At 42.7% G+C, this 20,740-nt stretch overlaps 1 protein-coding gene across 6 annotated transcripts in view; it reads left to right on the forward strand.

Annotated features, from left to right (window-relative positions):
* Positions 1-8,130, forward strand: part of LRRC28 (leucine rich repeat containing 28) — a 51,603-nt gene extending 43,473 nt beyond the window's left edge. For all 6 annotated transcript variants that reach the window (XM_032122594.1, XM_032122595.1, XM_032122597.1 and 3 more), the window contains 2 exons: positions 615-774; positions 3,637-8,130. In XM_032122594.1, the coding sequence (XP_031978485.1) occupies positions 615-774; positions 3,637-3,709 (233 nt within the window). In that variant the 3' untranslated portion in view covers positions 3,710-8,130. The remainder of the gene's footprint in view (positions 1-614; positions 775-3,636) is intronic.
* Positions 8,131-20,740: the final 12,610 nt, after the last annotated feature.

Consider the following 20,740-nt stretch of genomic DNA (forward strand, 5'->3'; position numbering starts at 1 on the left):
ATGGCATCTTGTAGGCGGTGAGGGAACACTTAACAGATGAGGAATGTATTGATCTTTTTAGAGTGGTCTCTTTGGTTGGACCTGTGAGAATTATGCTGGGCTGGATTGAATTTCAAGTAATTCCAAATATCGCAAGATCCCTTTTTGCTGATGGTGGAGTTTGGGCTTTGTAGTGAGGTTAACTATCCTGCTGCATTGGTTGCTGAAATATTTTAGTAAAATACTACCAATGTCCTTTTCAAAATGTTGTATTGTTATTAGTTACTAAACATCTGTCTAGATTATCTGTGTCTAAAAATCCTTCATGATCTTTTAATCCTTTTTAATATTTGCTCAAGCTATAATATTTTCACCTGGGTATTTTAGCCCTGTTAAACTTATGCCCACAGATGGTAAACTTGTATATTTAACTTCAACTTTTTGAACTTAGAAATGGAAAGCACCATGTGCCTCGCTCTAATTGTGGTAATTTGTATTACCTCGTTGTTTTGACAAAGCCTTAAGAATGTGAGGCAGCTGTTTTCTGAATTGTTCATGGATCATGCTTGTTCTGTTTGACTTTATCGTGCAATCATTTTATTATAAATATTTTTTTTGTTTCTTTTCTTCTCTAGATGTAAACTTTCTGACTCCAATCTCACTACCCAAAAGCCTCTTGGAATTGCTGCACTGTCCCTTGGGACATTGCCACCGCTGCAGCCAGCCTATGTTTACCATTGTCTACCCAAAGCTCTTTCCCTTGAGGGAAACTCCAATGGCAGGATTGCATCAAGGGTAATTATACAGGAAATTGCACTGGGTTTCATTAGGAAGAAAACACCTTATGGAACAAAGCGTATTCTTAGATTTCTTTTTTTTAACTTAGCATTTCATATCCAAAATTCCTGGCCTGTGATTGCATGTATAAGTTGACAAATACTTTATTCATGAGTCAACCAAAGTACTGCTGTTAGACTGTTAAAAGGGTCTTCAGATGTGCTTGTTTCAGCCTGGTGTAAGACAGGAAGGGGTTTGGTTAGGATTGGATTGACCTGTTTGTGGTAGTGCAGCACTTCTGTGCCCTGGAAAGGAAGTGGTACCTAACACGAGTAGTTGCCCTGATGGTCTCAACCCTGACTTCAGATTGCCACCACCAAACAAAAAGTGCTTCAGGATCAAAGATGGAGAAAAGTTGTAAATCTGGAGCTTAATTAAAATGTTCTGCAGTAAAATACTCTTGTTTTAATTTCCACACTAATTAACTTGAGATATGCTGTGGAAGCATTCTGCATAGGACCATACATTTTGTAGCAATACATGTTTTTAATACTACTTCCATTTTATGGTTGTAGCAGTTGTGAAAGTGTCTGCAGGATTCACAAGTCAAGCAAACAAGACCACACAGACTTCCTGACCTGCTGGACAGTACAGTCATAGAAGGGACTCAGAACGGGGATATGGTTTAGGGAATGTTGCTCTCATGTAGATAAAGATATATAATACCTTTAAGGTGAGCCGTGATTGCTGTGCAATGATTCTTTCCCTAATACCTACTAGTCTTGAGTAGCCTTCCATGAGCCATAATATCAACGAATCCACTTTCTGCAATGGAAAAGCATCATCTGAGAAATTTCAGTTTGTACTGTTTGAAAAATAATAAAGGAGGTTTAAAGCTAAGTTACTTGGAGTTAAGCAAGAAAGGTGATGTTAGGTTCTTGTTAGAGAATTAAAGTCAAGCTATTAATTACAAAGCATATACCTGAAGGTGGGGAGCAGAAAAGACAAATGCTCTAAAAAGTTATGTTTTTGAGATTACTTATTGGTGTCTATATAATGCTGAAACACCACTTGGTTCCTGTTCTGCTGAAATCCATTGATTTGATAGCTATCTTCCATAAAAACAAGAAACTGCTTTTCAGTAGGAAGATCTTTAATGAGACAGACTAATGGATGATTCAGGTTGATGGTACCTGTTTTACACAGCTGTATCACAGCCTGTTTTGCTGTGAGTTTGTGACTTAAGAAGCATCTGATTTGTAAGCAATTCAGCTTTATGAAATGAAAAACTTAGGTATGCCAAATCTGGGCAACAGCCAGAGGGCTGCATGAATGCTATTTCGGAAAAGCCATCTTTTCTGATTGCAGAGATTGCACACTTCAATTTGCCACTCTGTTACACTGCAGTCATATGTTGAAATTCAGTGGATTTCATGTTGAGTGAAATAATTTGCTTCCATATTACAGTCATAATATTCTTAGTGGCATAAAATGTTATAATCATGCTATAAAGAACTTCTTTCAAACATTCAACAGTATCATTTTCTAAAAAAAGATGGAAAACTACTTGCTGGTCACTAAATCAATATATTACCCAAAATAATTCAACAGTGTGACAGTTTGGACTACTTTACAATTAACTGTTAAGCACTGCTCTTTGTAGAAGTTACAGTTACAGGATGATAGATGATATCAGTAGACACCTTTAGGAATTATTAAAGTTAAGACTCCACAAAAACATACTTTAGAACTGTTTTGGAAGAACACTATATTAACATTCTAAAATATAATAATTAAAAATACTTATTTCTGCGTGGTGTTCACTTGTTTCAAAAACAGTTATCATTCCTTCCCTTAGGCAAGAATGTACTATGTTGTGCAAAATGCCTTTAATGAATCCAGTCTTAAGTAGCTGACATTTGATGCAAATCCACAGTAAATGAGATCTAAACAGGGCAGCCTGTCATCCTTATCTCTATAGCTCGTGCACTTGACATGGTAAGATTATGTGGAATTGTGGAGGTATGATAGCTGCTTTAGAAAGATGTGACGTACAGGGTTTCTGTTCTAAAGAGCTTAAAGTGACCATGAAAACACACAGGGTAGGAGTCCTGGGTGTTTGAACAGCACTGATTAGCACATGCCACATCCATGCCAGTAACTCCTGCCTGGATTTCCGTATCGCATTCTGTATCCTCTTAGAGGAAAGGGGAGTTAAGTGTTGGACTGGATTTCTGTATCTGAAAAAGCACAGATGCCATGAGCACTGGGTAAAGTGTGATTTCTGGGTTAGTGAAGAATAGATCTGAACACTTTTAAGGCAGATATGTCGGCCCTTGCCAGGCTGGGGCCAGGAGCAGGGTGTGAGGCTTGGATCCCACTTGCACAGTGCCATCCCTGCTGTACCGCGTGGCACGGTGTGACATCACTGCCTGTCACTCATCCTTTCTGAAGATCTGCTTGTTCATTCTGCTGACCAGGGAGGACACTGGCCTTCAGTCATTTCATGCCTACAAGCAGTAATTTAAGAAACACATGAGCAGGGCTGAGGCTGCCCAGCTATTTTCTTGTCAGCTGCTAAACCTGCTGGCTGTGACACTCAGCCACACCCTGCTCAGAGAGAAAAACCACACGCTGCTGCTCTAAACCCAGTGCATAGAAACCAGGAACGTTTTGAGAGAACACCCGCAGTATTTTCCTGCCTTGGTGTCAGGCCCTCACAGAGAGCAAATGAACCTGTGCTTTTTCTGGACTGTGGAGATGGGCTAATCCTGTATTTTACAGACCAGCACATTGTGTGGGATGGAGCCAAGAGCTTTAATCTTTACTGACAACTCTGACAACTGTTTCCCCCCCCCCCCCTTTTTTTTTTTCTCCTAGGAGGACAACTGTTAGTTTTGTGGCATACTGCTGCTCCACCCAGTGTCTGCAGACTTTTGACCTACTGAGTTGATAAACATTTCCACCTCCTCAGGAGTGCTGCCAGTGTAAAGCTGCATTCGATGCTGTGTCCCATTGGTACTGGAATACCGTGTGTGCGTGTGCCAAAGCAGCAGAAGTGCCCAGTAAGGAACACTCTTTAGGCACTTAAACCCTGCCCTATCAAATCTGGATGAACTGCAGGAACTTCTCAGAAGTGTAAATACCGAGCTTTTAAAAGTATTAACTTCTCTCTCCTCCGAGGCAGCACACAAACCAAACACATTCACGAGCTCTGACTTCAGGATTTCCAGTATTTTTCAAATGTGCCTGATTTCAGGTTGACCCGTTGCATCATTTGAGGCAGTTGCATTCCTCTAACAGGAGAAAGAAGTTCAGTTATGACAAACAAGTTTTCACTTATTCATCCCCATCCTCTTCCCCTCTACAGCTGGAATCAAGCATATTGCTGTAAGCCTGCAGAAACCTTTGATGGATCCCAGTGACTTTTCCATAGAATTCTGCCTTATTTTTTTCCCTCTCATCTCAATGTTTACCCCAGCAGAGTTATCCCAGTTGTATACCAAGTCTTTGACAGTTCTCTGTGGTATTTAAATCCACATACTAAAAGCAGGTTTTTCTTTCTAGTATCATTAAATACCACAGTGATTTAATTGGAGTAACTACGATATGTCTGGAGACTGAAGATCCTGTTTCAGTGAAGGCTGGTAGTGATGCCTATACTAAGGGGTCTTGCTCCAGCATGTTTGAGGGTGTGTTTTCTTTATTTTTATTGCTTGAGATTTTTATTTTCAGAAATAGGTCTCCTTTTGTTCCTTTGAGTTCTTCAGGAAGAAGACAACTCTAAGTTTCAACTTCCCTTGGAAAAAACCCAACTAGTAATATGATAGAAAATCTTTATAGTTATTATATTTTTACGGTTGCAGACTATAGATCTGCAAAGAGCCGGTCTTGATCTTTTTCTAGATACAGCATTTGGCTGATTTGTCCAAGTGTGTCAGTGGATTGTGTGCCTTGGAGAAGGCTGGAAATCCAGGAGCAGGTGTGTATCTCCATGCACAGGTATATTTGCACACATGGATATCTGCACAGAAGGGCTGGGGCATTTGTTTTCATACATTAATGGCAGGTTTGGTGCAAATTTCCACTCACTATCATATTCGTGGGAATCTCTTTTTGTTACATCTTGTTCATTTTAAATAAAGAACAAAGGATGGAAAAAAGGCCCAAAATGCCTACGTGACTTAACATTTTGATTTTATACTGAAACAGTTTATAGGTGATTAGCCCCTCTTGACTTTTTTTTAAATATATTTTTTAATACAATTTTTTGTTGTTTTTTTACTTTCTATTTCTTAGGTAATAAACCACTTGTTGATTTAGCACAGTGTGCTGCTCTGTGCAGTAGGTAGTTACAAGCTGAAATAGATATGAATGAAACAGTTGTTATAAAAATGGCAAGATAAAGAGACTTACTTGGTAGTATATTAGCATATGTTGTGGTGAGGTGTGCGTACTTTGAAGGCAGGAGGCATTAAAATGTTTTCCTGTTGCCAAAGAAGCATTTGTTCCCTCTGCAGGCTTCCTGGCATCTCTTCAATAAATAGAGTATCTTAAGAGCTTAAAAGAGTACCAAAAAGGCAGTTTTGAGGGTGGAATTTTTAGGTTGTGCATGTTACTTGTAAAAATCTTTCCTGGTTTTATTGGGTTGGTTTTGGAGAGTTGAATTAGCATTAAGAAATGTAGAACTTAATCCTTTAGGAATGCAAGTATCATCTACTGTTTAAGAATTGTGAAACTTTCTAAAATAAATCCTATTTATTAAATCTGCTTTGGAGTAGGGGAAAGCCATGTCCAAGCAGCCTTGGTGCTGCTGGATTTCTGTCTGTGTCGTCTCCCAGGTTTGTTTCCATGCTGGAATCCCAGCAGGCCCAGCAACCCCACAGGGTTCACTGCTGAGGCAGCAAAATCCACCTTCAGCTTTTTCCTTTTCCTTCTGTACCTCAGAGCTGAGATGTAAATTGCCCATGTACAGTTATATCTGTATCAGAAATGTGCAAGTGTAGGACAGAATCCACTTTTTTAAAAAATAGATGGTAAAAGCTATGGTAGTGTTACAAATACTAATTTTTATACGATACTCTGATAAGGAATTTTCAGTATTATTTTTACTGTGGCTTCCTCTGTCTTTGAAGGAGATGTTTTCTTGGAAGTTTTTGTCCTCTTTTTATAGCAAGTTGTAGACTTGAAATCACAGTTTATATCTGAATTCAGTCTGTAAATACTATTTTGGAGTTAAACCTTGTTGTGATCACCTAAAAGACATTAGCATTTGTTTTATTAGGAGTCAGATAGGAAGAGTGAAGCTTGATTTTATTATTATAATTATTTATTTATTATTTTCTTTCTTCTTCCCATAATCTAATTATTTCTTATTGAGTCTGTATCAGTCTCTTTATTATTATCTCCAAGTGCAGTTCAGAAGAAATTTAGCCTGTTCTATAAGCAGGATGAATCTTATCTAACACTTTAATAGATGATATTTCAAGAATGGAATGTTCAATAAATAAATGACTTAAACATGCAATTGAAGCTGAAATGTCATACCCTATTTTTATAAAACAAAGAAGGGGAAAGCCAATATATACACTGAGAATGCAGCTTAAACTCATATTTGATGTTTTGGGGTTTTTTATATGAACAGTGTTTGTATTCATCTATATCTCTGGGTGATATTCTTCTAGATTAAAATAACTCCATTCTCACTTGTCCAAATTTTTCTAAAGTTGTTCTGCTGTAAGAGTATTTCATAACGAGCAAGCATGAGAGCCAGCTATGCAAATTGCAGAGGGGAGAGGGAGCTTGTTGCTGATTGAACTGTGCATCACTGGTTTTTCAAGGTGCCACAACGCTTGGACTTCTCTTTAGTGGGTTTATTTCTGGGTAATTTTTGATTGCTTGCTCTGGTTTGTCAGGTTAGTTCCCACTGAGGTAATTTTTTCTGTGTACTACAAAAAATCAGTTTCCAGCAGTTGAAAAAAATGGCCATTTAAAAAAATTTTTTGTCGCAGATCTTAACAGTGGGAGCAGGAAAAGCTTTGGGGTTTTTCTTCTAGTCATTATAAAGAGCAAGGTGCAGGAGGGGAATGAGATAAAGTAAGTCTTGAGCCCATTGATACGGCTATAAAGTTTTCCCAAGATTAACTCCTGTAATAATTAGGGATCACAGGCATAATTTTTGTCTAAGTTGTGATAACAGGCACCATGCTAATAAAATTCGAACCCTATATAGAGGTCGCTTTTTGTTCTGCCATGAAGGAAATGGAGGAGTCTCTGGCTTTGTTTAAAAATCCTGTTTGAGTGGTTTTGCCATGGATGCTGTTACACTTGGAGCACTGTTCTTGGGAACCTTCCTGATCATCCCTCAGAGGATTAGAAATGCACTTTCCTATGCAGAAAGCAATGTCAAATATAAAGAAATGTGTATTCTTCTGTTTTGATGCTTCTCCTGGGCTCTTACCAAGGTTCGTTACAAACCTTCTATTTACTTGGTTGTGATGTGAGGTTGAGATGTTGCTCTGAGCAGAGCGGTGCTGTTTATTGCCAAGTTGGCTTCAATTCCTGCAGATCGAATTCTGCTGAATCCCTTCTTCTGGCATGAAGGGAGCACAGGACTGTTCTAACACCCGTGTGGTAGCAGTGTGTCAGGTTCTACTGACATCACAGCCCAGCTGAAGACTGGAGAGTGACAAACCTGTCACTAGAGAGGACAACTGGTTTTCAAAGGCTCCTTTGCCCCCACCAGAGTACCACTGATAAGAGAAGAACTTCTGCTCTGATGTCAGTGGGCGTTGGGTCAAGTTTTAATTGATGAGAGGGAAGAATGTGTGTTACTATCTTTGTATTTCTTGCAAAAACTGAGACGACACCAGAATCCACAGCTGCTGCTCTGTCTGTAGCTGCGCTTCCATAATTCCAAAATGTAACCATCTTTGCCTCTTCACCTCCCTCTTAATACTGCTCATGTTGTTGCAAAATGTTACAGTTAACTTGTGATGGAAGAGGCTGAATAAATTGAATCCAGAGTTTTTATTACTTTTTTGTATTACAGACCTATTTTGTAAGAGAACGAAGGTCTGGTGGAAAGAAATAGCAATGTTCATGTTAAGTCTTCATTGCTTTTGCTTTTATGTGCCCTTTTTTGGATTAGAACTTGAATTTGGTTTGCAACTGAGTCCATTCTGTGTCTGTGGAAAGCACATGTGCATTGCTTTCTTGCTCTGTATTAACCAAATGTCACTTAGTGTGAAGGTGAGCTTGCTAGATCGTTTATTTAAAGTTAGTGGTGCGATTTATTGTATGTGCTTGTTAATAAACTATATTTTTGGATAGAATTACCGTTCATTAAAATTAACTAAATTCTTGCTCCTGGGACTATTAAGCTATGTTAGAATGTAGCACTTAATTTACATTTCAGTTCATTTGCATGATAACTAGCTAATAAGTCTCTTGTCCCAAGGCTGAAGAGGTGGGGTGAAAACACTTAAAACACTCCCAAGCCCAAAACACCACTTCAATTCACTTAATCCCTTTGTCTCAGACAATGTAGTTCATCAGATCTTGCATAATAGGAACAAAATCCATATGGGAACGTTGCTTGAGACCCTTCTACGGATTGATCAAAAGGAAAATAAGTTTCAGTAGAGCTGTATTGCCACCCTGATAATCCATAGATGAGGCTGTGGTTCATAGCTTTCTTACTAAGCACCATTCAGCAGCTTTTTTTCCTCATCTAACAGATATCATAGGAACAAGGCTGCCAAAAATAAGTAGAAATTAAGCATCTGTTTTTCCAGTTGTTCCAGTCCTTGCTATGCAGCATTTTGCTTCGGTCAAAGCTGCTGCTCTACATGTTGTGATGAGTTCTTTGAGCTGGATTCTGTCTGGATTTCTGTAAGTGTTTTGAGTGAATACTCACTAACCGTTTTGCACTAAGACCTGTGGTGGTCGAGGTGACTCAGATCAGTTGTAAACCTTGCAGGTTTAGGTGCTGTCCAGACTTGCCTGAAGCGTGTTTGGCAGTTAGTTTACCGTGATTCACCTTTTTTGTATTTTACAAGTAACTTTTCCTACCCTTGCAATAGAGGTAGCTTACCTTTGCTTGCCTGGCAGCAGGAGGAGGATGTGAGTCCTTTAATAAATGGGAGAACAACCCTTAACCTATAACTTTTACCAACCACTGATGTGTCCCTTATGAATTAGAAAGAAGAAATGGGAGATCTTAACATCCTTTTCCTTTGCAATTAAAAGTACTTGGCATAAATGCAGGCTAAGTGGAAACTTCAGTGACTGAATAATGCTATTGTATGCAGGAAATGAGAGGAGCTGAGAGCTCACTTGGAAAGGCACTGGATGTTTTGTGACTTTTAAGCCAAGATGTAGGACTGTTGATGTGGTGACATTTTGGGAACTCGAGAGCCGAGTTGAACCCACTGAATCTGTGTCCCCCAACTTCAGCAATCATTTAATATTACAGCAGAACTCTCTTTGTCCTGCACTGAAGAATCCTACCAGTATTCCCTGTAGCTGGCTCAGGACTATCAGATTTCTGTCTGCTGCTTCAGCAAGAAAGAAAGCAAGAGCTGACCATATGCTTTTTTTTATCTTTTCACATTTTAAATAATAAACCCCTCACATCAGGCTCTTTCAGCACCCATTATGCCCTTCAGACATCTCCTGCTCCCAGGAAAAGACCTTGACACATCTGTGAGAGATCGGGAGTCTCAAGAATGAAAGCTGTTCTGTTGTTGGAAGTGCTGAAGTGATTTGACTTTCTGATGATGCCTTCCAAGTGGCAATCAAGGGCTAATTTCTCAAGTACCCTGATGCTCTTTTGTATGTTCATGGGGAATGTAAATATTGACTGGCTCTTTCTGCCAGAGAAAGCTGCCGCTCATGGAGCCCTGTCCTGGTGCTAAATATGACTATGGTCATGTGATGAGGACTGGCCATGAAATCACAGAATATGCTGATCTGGGAGGGACTTGTCAGGATTATTCAAATCTTGGCCCTGGCACAGGACACCCCAAGGTGTTCTGCTGTCATTTGCTGTGAACCTCACAAAGTTATTGGGAGGGTTAATTTTTTTTTTCTCAAGATGTGTTGAGGAAGCTTTCTTGTGATAAAAAATGCAATACTGTGTTTATTGATCAGCACTATGAATGTTCTGTAAGTGCACTATTGTAGCAGCAAATCAAGCTATTTTATTAAGAAAGCAAGAAAATGCATTGTTAAATCCCATTTTGGTGCAGGTAGGGTCCACTGGGAACACTAACATTCTGTTTAGGAATGAGAAAGAGAACTCATAATTCATCATAAAATGCAGGTATGGTCTGAAGATGCTGACGACATTGCCTAGATTTCATGAAAGAATAAATTTAAGAAGATAACCAGTGTTTCTTCTGGGATGAATATTAACTAATTGTATCAAATATGCCCTGTGCTGGTTTTTTTTTCTGCTTTGAACTCCTAAAATTCTGCACGTGTAGCTATTATTTCAATCTTACTACGTTTCCTTTATACTACAGAGTTCTAACCATTGATTTTTATTGTTAAACCAATTAGAAGAATCAGGCTGAATATTGTAGGTCAGTTTGTGATAACTGCGATTGCTTTGCTGGCACTGAAGTTCCAAAGCAGTCTGAGCATGGACTTGAATTTGGCTGCCTTTGCTTTTGCCGTGTCTCTGTTGACTCTCCAATTTCATTTTGCAAAAAGCTGAATCAATGTAGATGATAATGAAGAGAAGAATTACCAAGAAAAACAGCTATAACTTTCTTCAGAAAGCCTGGCTTAGAATAGGGATGGCAAGGTCTCCTATATGAATTCCAGGTAAGTGCTCCTTTTAAAGTAGGATGAAAAACAGTTGTCCAGGCAGCAGAGAACCCCATGTCTAAAAGTGCCAAGATTAATTATATTCACACCTTGCTGTTCTATATCTTTGTTTCTATAAAAACTGAGTAACTGCCCGATAGGGAGTTGTCTTACATCTTTGTAGAATTAAGATTGATTTTATACTTCTGACACACTCATTACTCTTCACAGTGTAATGCCTCTTGTGTTTCTCTGCCTGTATAGTTGTAAATAACAGCCCTTGTTTCCTCCCTCGGTCCTCACTCCTGACCAGAAAATGTTGTTCTATTCTCTGGTTGGAAAACAGACCCTTGCTGTGGTCCTGTAATGACCAATATTAAAGCAGTTTGTTACCTGCACAGTGACACAGGTTTGTGCTCCATCAGACAAAACCACCTAATCACATTTCTGCACAATTATCTGGATCACAAATACGTGTTCTGTTCTGGCTGCAGATGAACTTAGGGATATCAAACTTGAATTAATTAATGTATATTAAATCAGTACGTCGTATCAGGTTTTTAGATCTAGCAGTATCTAATCCTGTCTCTTAAGCCTCCATTATGAAACATGGGGACTCACATTTCTCCAGTAGCTCAGTCTAAACTGTAGCCAAACTTCTGTCTGATCCCTATAAAGATACTTGGGAGAAGGTTCAAATTGAAAACCTCTATTTAATTATCTCCTTTTTCCCACCTCCTTCCAGGAGGCTCAGATGGTGCCGGAACTGATACCTCCTAGCTAGAAATGTCTTTCCAGGTCAGTGCTGTGCCAGCTGCCCTCCCTGCTGCGCCGGTGTCACGCTGGCTGCCAGCCCTGCCCAGCTCCTGCTCACTGGCCCCAAGCTGCCAAGATGAAAAATATTGATTCCAGTCCATCTCATTGAAGTATTATCATGAGGTGTTTGCAGCCATGCTGGGACTGGTTGTTTACTTACAGAACATTTATCCAGGGGGATCTGGTGTGTTATGTAGGAAGAAACTGTAAGAGGCTGAATGAATTTACTGTTTTCACTTAAGAGTCAGTAGCCTGAGACCTTACTGTGGCTTTAGCTATTCTTGATTAATTTCATATGTGGATGCTCCTATTCCAGAATAAAAGTGCCTTGTTACGAAAGAATTTAATTCCATTAATTTCGTTTGGGAATAAATATATCCACACACCTGGTATTTAAATCTGAGGGAACTGTTTCTTTATAAATTTACATCCTGTTCTGTTTTGGATGAGATCTCATCTGTCGCTAAATTCTAGTATTTATTTAACAAGATCTGATTTATTGCTCAAAATTCTTTCTTTTGGGAAGTACCTGTTTGGAAAATAAAAATTCTGCTTGCAAGGATAAGATTGGGTGGAGAGGGGGCAAATGAAAAAATCTGAAAACAACTGGTTTGGAAGCACTGCATTGGAAAACATTGTTACATGTCAGGTCTTATTCTGCTGCTTTATTCTGAAGCATCTGGCTTTTGACACTTTAAAAAAATCTATTTTGATGTTTTTCAAATTGAGAAGTACAGCTTTGAAACATGGCTTGGAATATTTACATTTCCTGCCGTGAAAACATCTTTTATGTCTCCATCATCCTATTTTCTGGTGCAAGCACAGCTGGCTGGAATGGTTTGGACTGACTTTGCTCTGCCTGGGTGTCAAGGTAAGAAGCTATCCTCAGAAGTCACTGTCTGTCACAGCCCTCCTTGCTGGATGTGGTTTGAGTTCCACGGGCACAACGCAAGGTCTTGGCAGCCGCAGTTCGCTCATGTCCCATGCGAGGCTGGTGAGGGAGGAGCTGGTGAGGAGATGTTTTTCTCTCTGACAGTGTCCTTGGACCTGCTGAGTGGCACAGTGGTGATGGGGACATGTTCCCCTTGTTGTCTGTGTCCCAGTGTGACATTCTGCTCTGGTGCAGGGCTTTACTTTAGAGCTTTCTGTGTTTTAGCTGCTCGGATGTGGCTCAGCTGCGAGAGGGGTCCTGCTGTTATGGGAAGGATGTGCCTGTCCACAGTGCAGCATGTGCACTCTGGATGCATAAGCACAGGGGAGAGCTTTCCTAAAGATGTATTACCAAGCTGTTTAAGATTTAATGCTTTCTCGAAGTTCAAACCAGTGTAAGGGAAGGCTTAAGCAGCTTAATGGGTTAAAATGATCCCTGACTGTGTCCTTCAGACAGTTTAAAGACCCTGCAGCAACCCAAGCAGGCCACCTGTTCTCTCCCAGACAAACAGGTTCCCCCCTTGACCTTTATTCTGCCACCCTTCAGTTTTGCCTGGCCTGGCTCCATGTGTGGAGTGATTGTTCTGAAGTTTGTCATTGTTTAAAATGCCACTTGCCAGAGTTTAATGTGCACAGCTGCAACCTGAGCGTCGCCGTGTGTTAATAAGGCTAAAACCATTGGACTGACACCAAAAGATCTGCATGCACTTGGCATGTCATAAATTAATATCATTCTTACCTGCCAGGGATGATTCACTGCTGGCTCAAAGCATATTTAAACTTTGGAGGATGCCAGCAAACTGGGCGGTGGTTTGACCTGCCACGTGGCCCGGGACTGCTGCTTTCCCTGCCTCCGCCTTCCCGCTGTTGCAGTATGTCGGGAAACAGAAGCTCTTTATGGCCTTATGAGAGCTTGTGTTTGTGTGCTGCCCTAGCCCTCCTGCCCCCATCTGCCAAAGGGCTGGCCTGTTTGTGGGAACATCTCACTGCCTTTCAAATTCCTGGCTGGACTGTTGCTGCTGGGTTTGGGAGCGGTTCTGGGGGTTAATGCGTGACTGGACTGTGGCCTGTTATTGCTGCAGCTCCAGAAGGCTCTCATCCTACTGACCTTGCCTATTCTAGGCAGGCAGGTTGTGCCAGCATCCCAGAAACTGCAGATAAATTCCATGTTAGAGGAGCACACTTGGCCAGCTAACCACTCAGAGCAGGTGGGTTAAGCTGGTGCCCCGGGTAGGGAGCCTTGGGGGGCGGGAAGGGATGGCCCACATGGGAACAGGGGAGATCGGATTGCAGGGTTATATGCCAGAGGTTGAACGTGCTCCCCGGAGCCCAGACTCTGGGGCTCCAGTGTCGCACGAAGTGCCCAGCAGGGAGGTGCTGCTCTGTCCCCGGGGATGTTCTGAGATCCAGCAGTGTGGCTGTTCGTCCAAGTGCTTCCTGGCTGCCTCCAGGGAACTGCAGCGCTGGAGACTGCAGTGCTGCCCTAGGCTGTTGCAGGGTAGGGAGAAGTAGGAGATGGGAAGGGATGGGAGACAGTTAAAGACATTTTGCCCTTTCTCGTTAAAATCCATGGATGTGGAGAAGGTGGGTGTCTCTGATGGCCTGGGGAGCTGTTCATGTATTTTTTATATAGTGACTTGAGATTTGTCTCCTCACACTTTTCTCTCAGGGCTAATGTGTTCCTCATAAAATACTGTGAAGGCATAACGTGCTCCTTCAGCTAAAACTGCTCCTTTGTTTTCCATGGTGTCCCCATTGCCTATTTACCTTGGCTCATCCAAATCATTTGTTAAATACCAGGTTTGCATAAGCAGTCCTGTGGGGACTTGAGACCCCTGGAGCCTCACTATGGACATTAGGAGGGATAGAAACAGCCCCTGTATCTGCCTGAGATGTGTTTCAGTCTGGAAGTCCCAAGTGTTGCAGGGAACAGGGTGTAACCATGATCTGGTCAGGGGTAATTATGGTTGGCAGTGCCAGGAGCAGCCTGCAGCCCTCCTCATGTTCCCCACCACAACTGCACACAGCCTGGCAGCCTAACCCTGATGGAACCATTGCATTATCCTCACCACTGAATCCACTGGCTTTTGTTTTCCTTTCCAGCAGGGAAAAAAATAAATTACAAATGGTCTACTATGTATAGATAAATAATGAGGAATCCTGGAAAGGGATCATCCTATCCAGCAGGACAGACAGGAGACCCAGTTTACCTAACGACATGCTTGTGGTCCCCTCCTGAAGCACGTTCAGAGCTGGAGCAGAGGTTGGACAGTGTGTAGGACAAGGATTGCAGCTCTCCTCTGCTCTGCTTGCAGACACGTGGTGACTGAGCTGCATAAAGACTCATGCTGTCTATATTTTATTTTGTGGGTAGTGCGGGCTGTTGGTTTTATTATTTTGTCTTTATGCAAGGCTGACGGGGAGCGTAGAACTGGTTGCTGGGCAGTGGGGATTGCAGTTGGTAATAAAGGGTCTGTTTTCTCAACTTCCTCTATTTTTGTCTCTGGGCAGGATGAGGCACATCAGGGGAAAATCTGACTTGAAACAGAAGCTCAATTTTTAAGTTGGAGTTAGTCCTGCTGAGAGAGGTTTGCTCACACCACAGCTGTCCATCACCTCGGGGCACAGCACTGAGGCTGCTCGTGCACCGCAGCCCTGGGGGTGCCACGTCTCTCCTGGACAGATCTGGAGGGGACACTCCAAACCCCTCATTAGTTTGCCAAGTGACATTTTGATGCCTGGGGCAGCATGTCTGCTTGATTGTCCCCTAGGTCTTGTGAACATACTGAAAAAGTGACATACGTCCTCCTGTAAGGAGGGAACGGTCTTTACCAGGCATGGAGTCAGGACTCCCGGGTCTTACACCTTTTCTTCCTCTTTTCTGGCTCCTATGGAAATTCTGTGTATCCTGTGAGCACAGAGATGTCTCTGTGTGTGAGACCCTGCTGGTGATCTGTTATTTGCAGGAGGATTTTTGCTTGCAAAGGAGAATTTTGCAATCACCAAGTGCAAACTTTCTCTGGAAGAACTCTGGTTTCAGTACAAATGTCTGAATCTCTCCAGGTGAGGTCTGTTTTCAACAAGGTCACTGGATATCCTCACATCTGCTCAAATGAGGAGATGAATGCATCCAGCTGAGCTGCATTTGTGCCCTCTCCAAATGAACTGCAGAGCTGATAAATTCTTCACCCCTTGCCCTGCTGGCTCTGTGAATTGCAGCTTCTTCCAAAGCTGAAGTGAAAAGTGCTGGAGTGCCACAGCACCACTGCAAGGGTCACTTGAGGGACAGGCTGCAACAAGCCTGAACATGTACCAGAGCCACTGTTCAGCCTGGAAAGGGGGGTGCCAGTCCCTCTACTCCAGGCACAGTGCTGGGATGTGGTTTTTTTTCTTGTAACTTCAGTTGGAAGCAGTGGAGAATCAGTGCTAAGCACTGCTGGAGGCAGGAGGGAGGACTTGTCCCCTTGGGATTGCTGGTCAGTAGATGTTGCAGCAAGAGCCTGTAGCTGATATTAGTAGATTGTGGGTTTTGCTATATAAAAGAAGATCAGAATCTGGCCTGGGGTGAGGGTGTTTTGTGCTTAGGCAGTGGGTGTGAAAGGAGAAATTCCAGAGGGTTGGGCGGCAACACGCTGGTTCTGTTCTCTTCCGTAGATGGCCTTCCGGAGACACGCTGGGTGAGTGGAAAATGTAATGAAATTCCCAGAGTCTCCTGGTGCACTACCAAGGTATTCCTGCCAGTTTTTCCAGCCCAAGATGTTGGTGCAGCTGTAGGTGGCCCTGTCCACAGACAGAGGTGATTGCAGATTAACCCCCACCAGAGCAGGATTACTGAGGGAGAGGTTTTCTTCACCTGGGCAATAGCCCACACTAGAGTCATGCTTATCTTTGGAGTGAAATGAGCTGAACCAGAACGTCACAGTAGATGAAGCTCTTTTCAAACTACCTTTATTTTTTAAAAGCTCACTTACTTATTCTGCTTCACAAATTGAGCAAGTACAAGCAACAGGTAAAAATGTGGTGCATCCCAAATTCTCCCTGTGAGGATGAGTTTCATGACCCTGCAGTCTGCACAAGGTCTTTAGATCCAAACCATCTGTGGGGCTCAGAGTATGCAAACTATTCATGTTGTCTTAAAAGATTTACCAGGGAGCAGGGTCTCAATGTGCCAGAATCTGTAGGAAACAGACCTGCACCACTGATGGTCCTGGGGTCTTGTTTGAAGCTTCTATTGAATAGATTGATCATTGTCCTGAAGCATTTAGTGTTGGAAAAAGAAGCGGAGGAAGGAGGTTTAAACAAGTGTCTCATATGGTTTGTGTTGTCTCTGCTATGCTGAACCTTTCTTTCTGCTCACACAGCGGGGGTTTGCTTTGCCTCTGTTTCCTTTGTGCAGATGGCAGCAATAGGTTTTCGTTTCCCCCCAGACGTCAAATTAACAGGCCTTGGCGAGATTTCCTTTGCTGGCTAGTTTTGGGTGGTGCTGGAGAATTGCTCCACTCAGTACATTTCCAAGTCTGGCTTTTTAAGCCAAGCTCTATAAAAATAAACTTTTTTTTGTTTGTTTATTTGTTTGAGAGAAGAGACCTTGGGAAAGCAGATACAAAATTTGCTCTGACTGTATTTTGTCCACTAAAGGAGTTGGCTTTTGAGTTGGCATTAGAATAGCAGATTGGCTTCTTGCACCAAATCTCCCACAAGTAACGGGCTGAATTGGGGAAAAGCTGGTGGGCAGAGGTACTGGAAAACAATCTTCCAAGTTACAGCATCCACAGGAGGAACTAATGAAAACTCTGGCCTCATATCTCCGAACTCCACAGTGAAGCTGTTTGACCCACCCAGTTGACACTGATCGCTTCAGAATACCGTGACATCCTGAAGCTTGGTGAATTTTGCAGTATGATTTTCCTCTTCTTTCCCCAATAACAGTAACCCAAACCAATCTCAAGGAGCAGTAGCAGAATAGCAGCCCCTCACCATGCTCTAGTGGGACTAGTACTAACGTTTAGCTCACAGAGAAATTAGTGATCTGAATTGCTCCGTCAATACCGATGCTGATGCTAGTGGATCTGAACCAGAAACAGGTGAAGGATTGACTTTTTTATTTTACAAATGTAACAACCCAACCCAGAGGAAGACAGGAGCAGAAGGTTTCCTAAACCTTTGCAGAAAGCTTGTGGGAGGGACATAAACTCAAACTGAGCCAAGTGCTCCTGAGCCCTTTTGCCTTTACTACATATAAATAAACCATGTGTATATTTATAGTAGATATAGTTTATATGCTAAGGGAACTTAGCACAAATCTGAAGTTCTTTCATTGCCTGCCTGTGTGCCTTTCTAACTCAAAAAGCTCTGCTCTTGGCATCTCTCTGTAGTACAGCAGCATGTGTGGGCACATCTAGGTTGGAAGCCTTGTGCATGCTCGATGCATCTTCACCTTCTGGGTTTTACTTCGTGGCAGAGACTTGTGCCGTGCCAGAGACTGCAGGACCCAGGCTTTTGGCAATCTCCTCTATCTTGAGGATGTAGTTTGAAATATTCACTCATCAGGTGTTTCATTTAAACTTGGTCCTACTTGAAAAAGACCCTGTGTATCCAACACAGTGCCATGCCAGGAACAGCAAAAGCTCCAGAGCCTCTGCTCAGCCTTGCATTTGTTTCTCACATGTGTTCCAGAACTGCTCTCCTCAAACCTCCTCACTGGTTGTTTTCCTCTGTTGCTAAGAGCCGTATGTCTCCGAAGGAAGGACCAGCTCTGCCATTTGAACAATCCTTCGTCCATCTGCTGCTCCTGCTCCTGGAGCTGTGGTGTGGAGTGGCAGCACAGTGACGCCAGGCCTGCAGACATTGCCTCAGTCTCTCTGTCACTCCTGTGTTTCCAGGGAGCCAGGCTGGGTGAGGTATGACCAACTTGCTTTTAAGTGCTGGGCTTCAGTGGTTTAAGTTTTTCAGGAATAAAACTACTTCCATCAGCAATGAGGATAAAAATTTACTGGGCATTCAGACCTGCTGTTCCTGGGAGAAACAGCAGATTGCTGCTGCTAGGGAGTTAGTTTCCCAAATGTGGTCTTTACAAGCCTGCCCTTACCATGAGAAATAAGACCATGGACAAAATCTAGTCAAAATCTACTCCATAGTTTCAGTTCTCTGTAGGCTAAACCTATGCCTCTAGGTTTAATTCCTATCTCCTGCTCAGTTGGACATTTTTTCAGTGGAAACTGTAGTCTGCACAGCAGGCCTCAGATTTCAGGGGGTTATGCAAAAAGGACTCAGAGATGCCTCAGAAGTTTTCTATCCTTTCAATGTGCAAATATTAAGGGTAAAAACCAGGCGCCACTCAGAGCACTGGAGAGGCCAGAAAGGTCTCCTTTGCTCTGTGTGGGGTTTTATGGATCCATAGATGTGGACTGCACTGACTGGAACACAAGTTGTTTGTTTTAATTTACGAAATTAAAAATAAAAACCATGTTTATTTGCACCAGTTGAGGGGTCTTTTGCTCACAGCTGTTTAAAAAAGTGAGCTCTGGCTGCCAAGTAAAATAAAGTTTAATGTTACAAACGTGCACTGGTGAAGGGCAGAACTGGAAATTAACCCTGCCAGCAGCAGGACACTGTAGGTATGATATTTAGAATCCATATGAAGTGCAGAACTTGGCTGTGGCTTGGTGACAGCTGTGGGACATGATATGCAAGGAAGGTGTTGCAAAATGTCAGGCACCTACAGTGAGAAACCCCCATGGCTGTGAAGGTGAGGGAGCTGTGTCCTCAGGGAGGGCCACTACGGAGCGCTACTCTCTTGCCACGCTCCAGGCTGCCAACCCATGTCTGGCATTCCATTATGGTCAGGAGGTGGCTCGAATCCCTGGTTTTCCTTTTAGTCCTCTCTTGTCAAGCTTTGTACTCTGGTGAACCACTGGAAAACATGCTTGTTATGATGGGCAGTGGTTTGCTCCTAAAAATTGATGAGGGGAAAGCTCATCTCCCTGGAGTTACTTTGTCCTCCGGCTGTGTGGACGTGTCCAGTGCCCATGAGGTCTGTGTGGGCTGGGCTGGGCACTGCTCTCTCCCTGCAGACACCCCTAGGGCTGCAGGCAGGACACTTGTCAGGCAGGGATCTGGGGTTTTCATCTCTGCTTTGAGGCCACTGAAGTGGTTTGTGGGCCAATGGTGCTGGTGTGGTCTCAGCTGTGTTTCATCTGACTCATTTGGTGCAGTGGAATAAATGAGCAGTGTCTAAATGTTGCTTTACTGTGGCTGTAATCTGAAAGCTTGGCTAATCAGTACAAGCAGTGTTGGGCTAGGTACCGTATTTATTTACAGGACTTCCCTTGCCTTTAGGTGATATATATGAGAAAAAAAGAGAGGGAGTCAAGACGAGGAGGCTGAGGGAGGGCTGCTATTTTTGACAGCTGCAATGAAAAGTCTAAAGTCAGATCTTTGACATCCAGCAAGAAAGACTCTTTCCTCTTGTTAGTGACAAGAAAACATGGAGGGAAGTCTGGCTGAGGTGAGTCCAGATCACATAGAGACAGTGTCCTCCCGAAGCCCTGGGGGGCTCAGGCTGGTTGTGTTGCCTGCACTGGGTGATGAAGGTTTCCTGCAGAGCAGGTGCTGCCATTACCTGCCTCCTGTAGCACAACAAGGCATGTGCCTGTTTTGTGTTGTGCAGCCTTTTGTTGCCGGCCCTCCTCAGCTCTGGATTGCTTTGTGACCATAATTTAACAAGGCAGTTTACAATGGCTCTGACACCATTTGGGTAGATGAAGTTGGCTCAAAAAGCATCCACCCACTTGCTAAACAATGCCTCAGGCTCTGAACGCATTAAACTTGCTCTACTCTGCTGCCTACATGCAGCTTTCCAGGTGGAGTTTGTTTTTGATCTTATCCATCCCCCTTGATGGCTCGTGAGCTGGGCAATTCTCACTCCACCTCCCATCTCTCCTGTCCATAATTCATTGTCTAATTTTTGGGAACCTACTCGTTGCAAAGTCTTTCACAAGCAGGGAATGGTCTTCATTTCGGGAAATGTCTCTGCCCATTCAGCTGGGCGGTGAGTGCAAGAGCAGGATTAAGACTTTAATAAAAACCCAAAGGTAACTGTATGTATATTTGTTGGAAAACTCTGACTCCAGTTGTCTGGACTTATCTCACAGGGGTGTTAAGATGCCCTGTGTTAATGTAAATTCTATCCCTGTGGTTTTTTAAGAATTGCTGGTTTGTTGCTAGATTTGACTTCCTAGAATTGCAGAGATGTGAAATTGCTGAGAAACCTTGATTTAAGTTCAGTTTGATGCGACGGAGACTCCAATTCTGAGTCGAGCTTTAAAAAAAACCCAGCAATCATCCCACCAACAACTACCTTCTTTTTTTAACCAGAAGCATATAATCTTCCTTGGAACTTTTCTTAAGCACCAGAAGGGTGAAG

Source organism: Corvus moneduloides, chromosome 13 (genome assembly GCF_009650955.1).
Source record: "Corvus moneduloides isolate bCorMon1 chromosome 13, bCorMon1.pri, whole genome shotgun sequence".
NCBI lineage: Eukaryota > Metazoa > Chordata > Aves > Passeriformes > Corvidae > Corvus > Corvus moneduloides.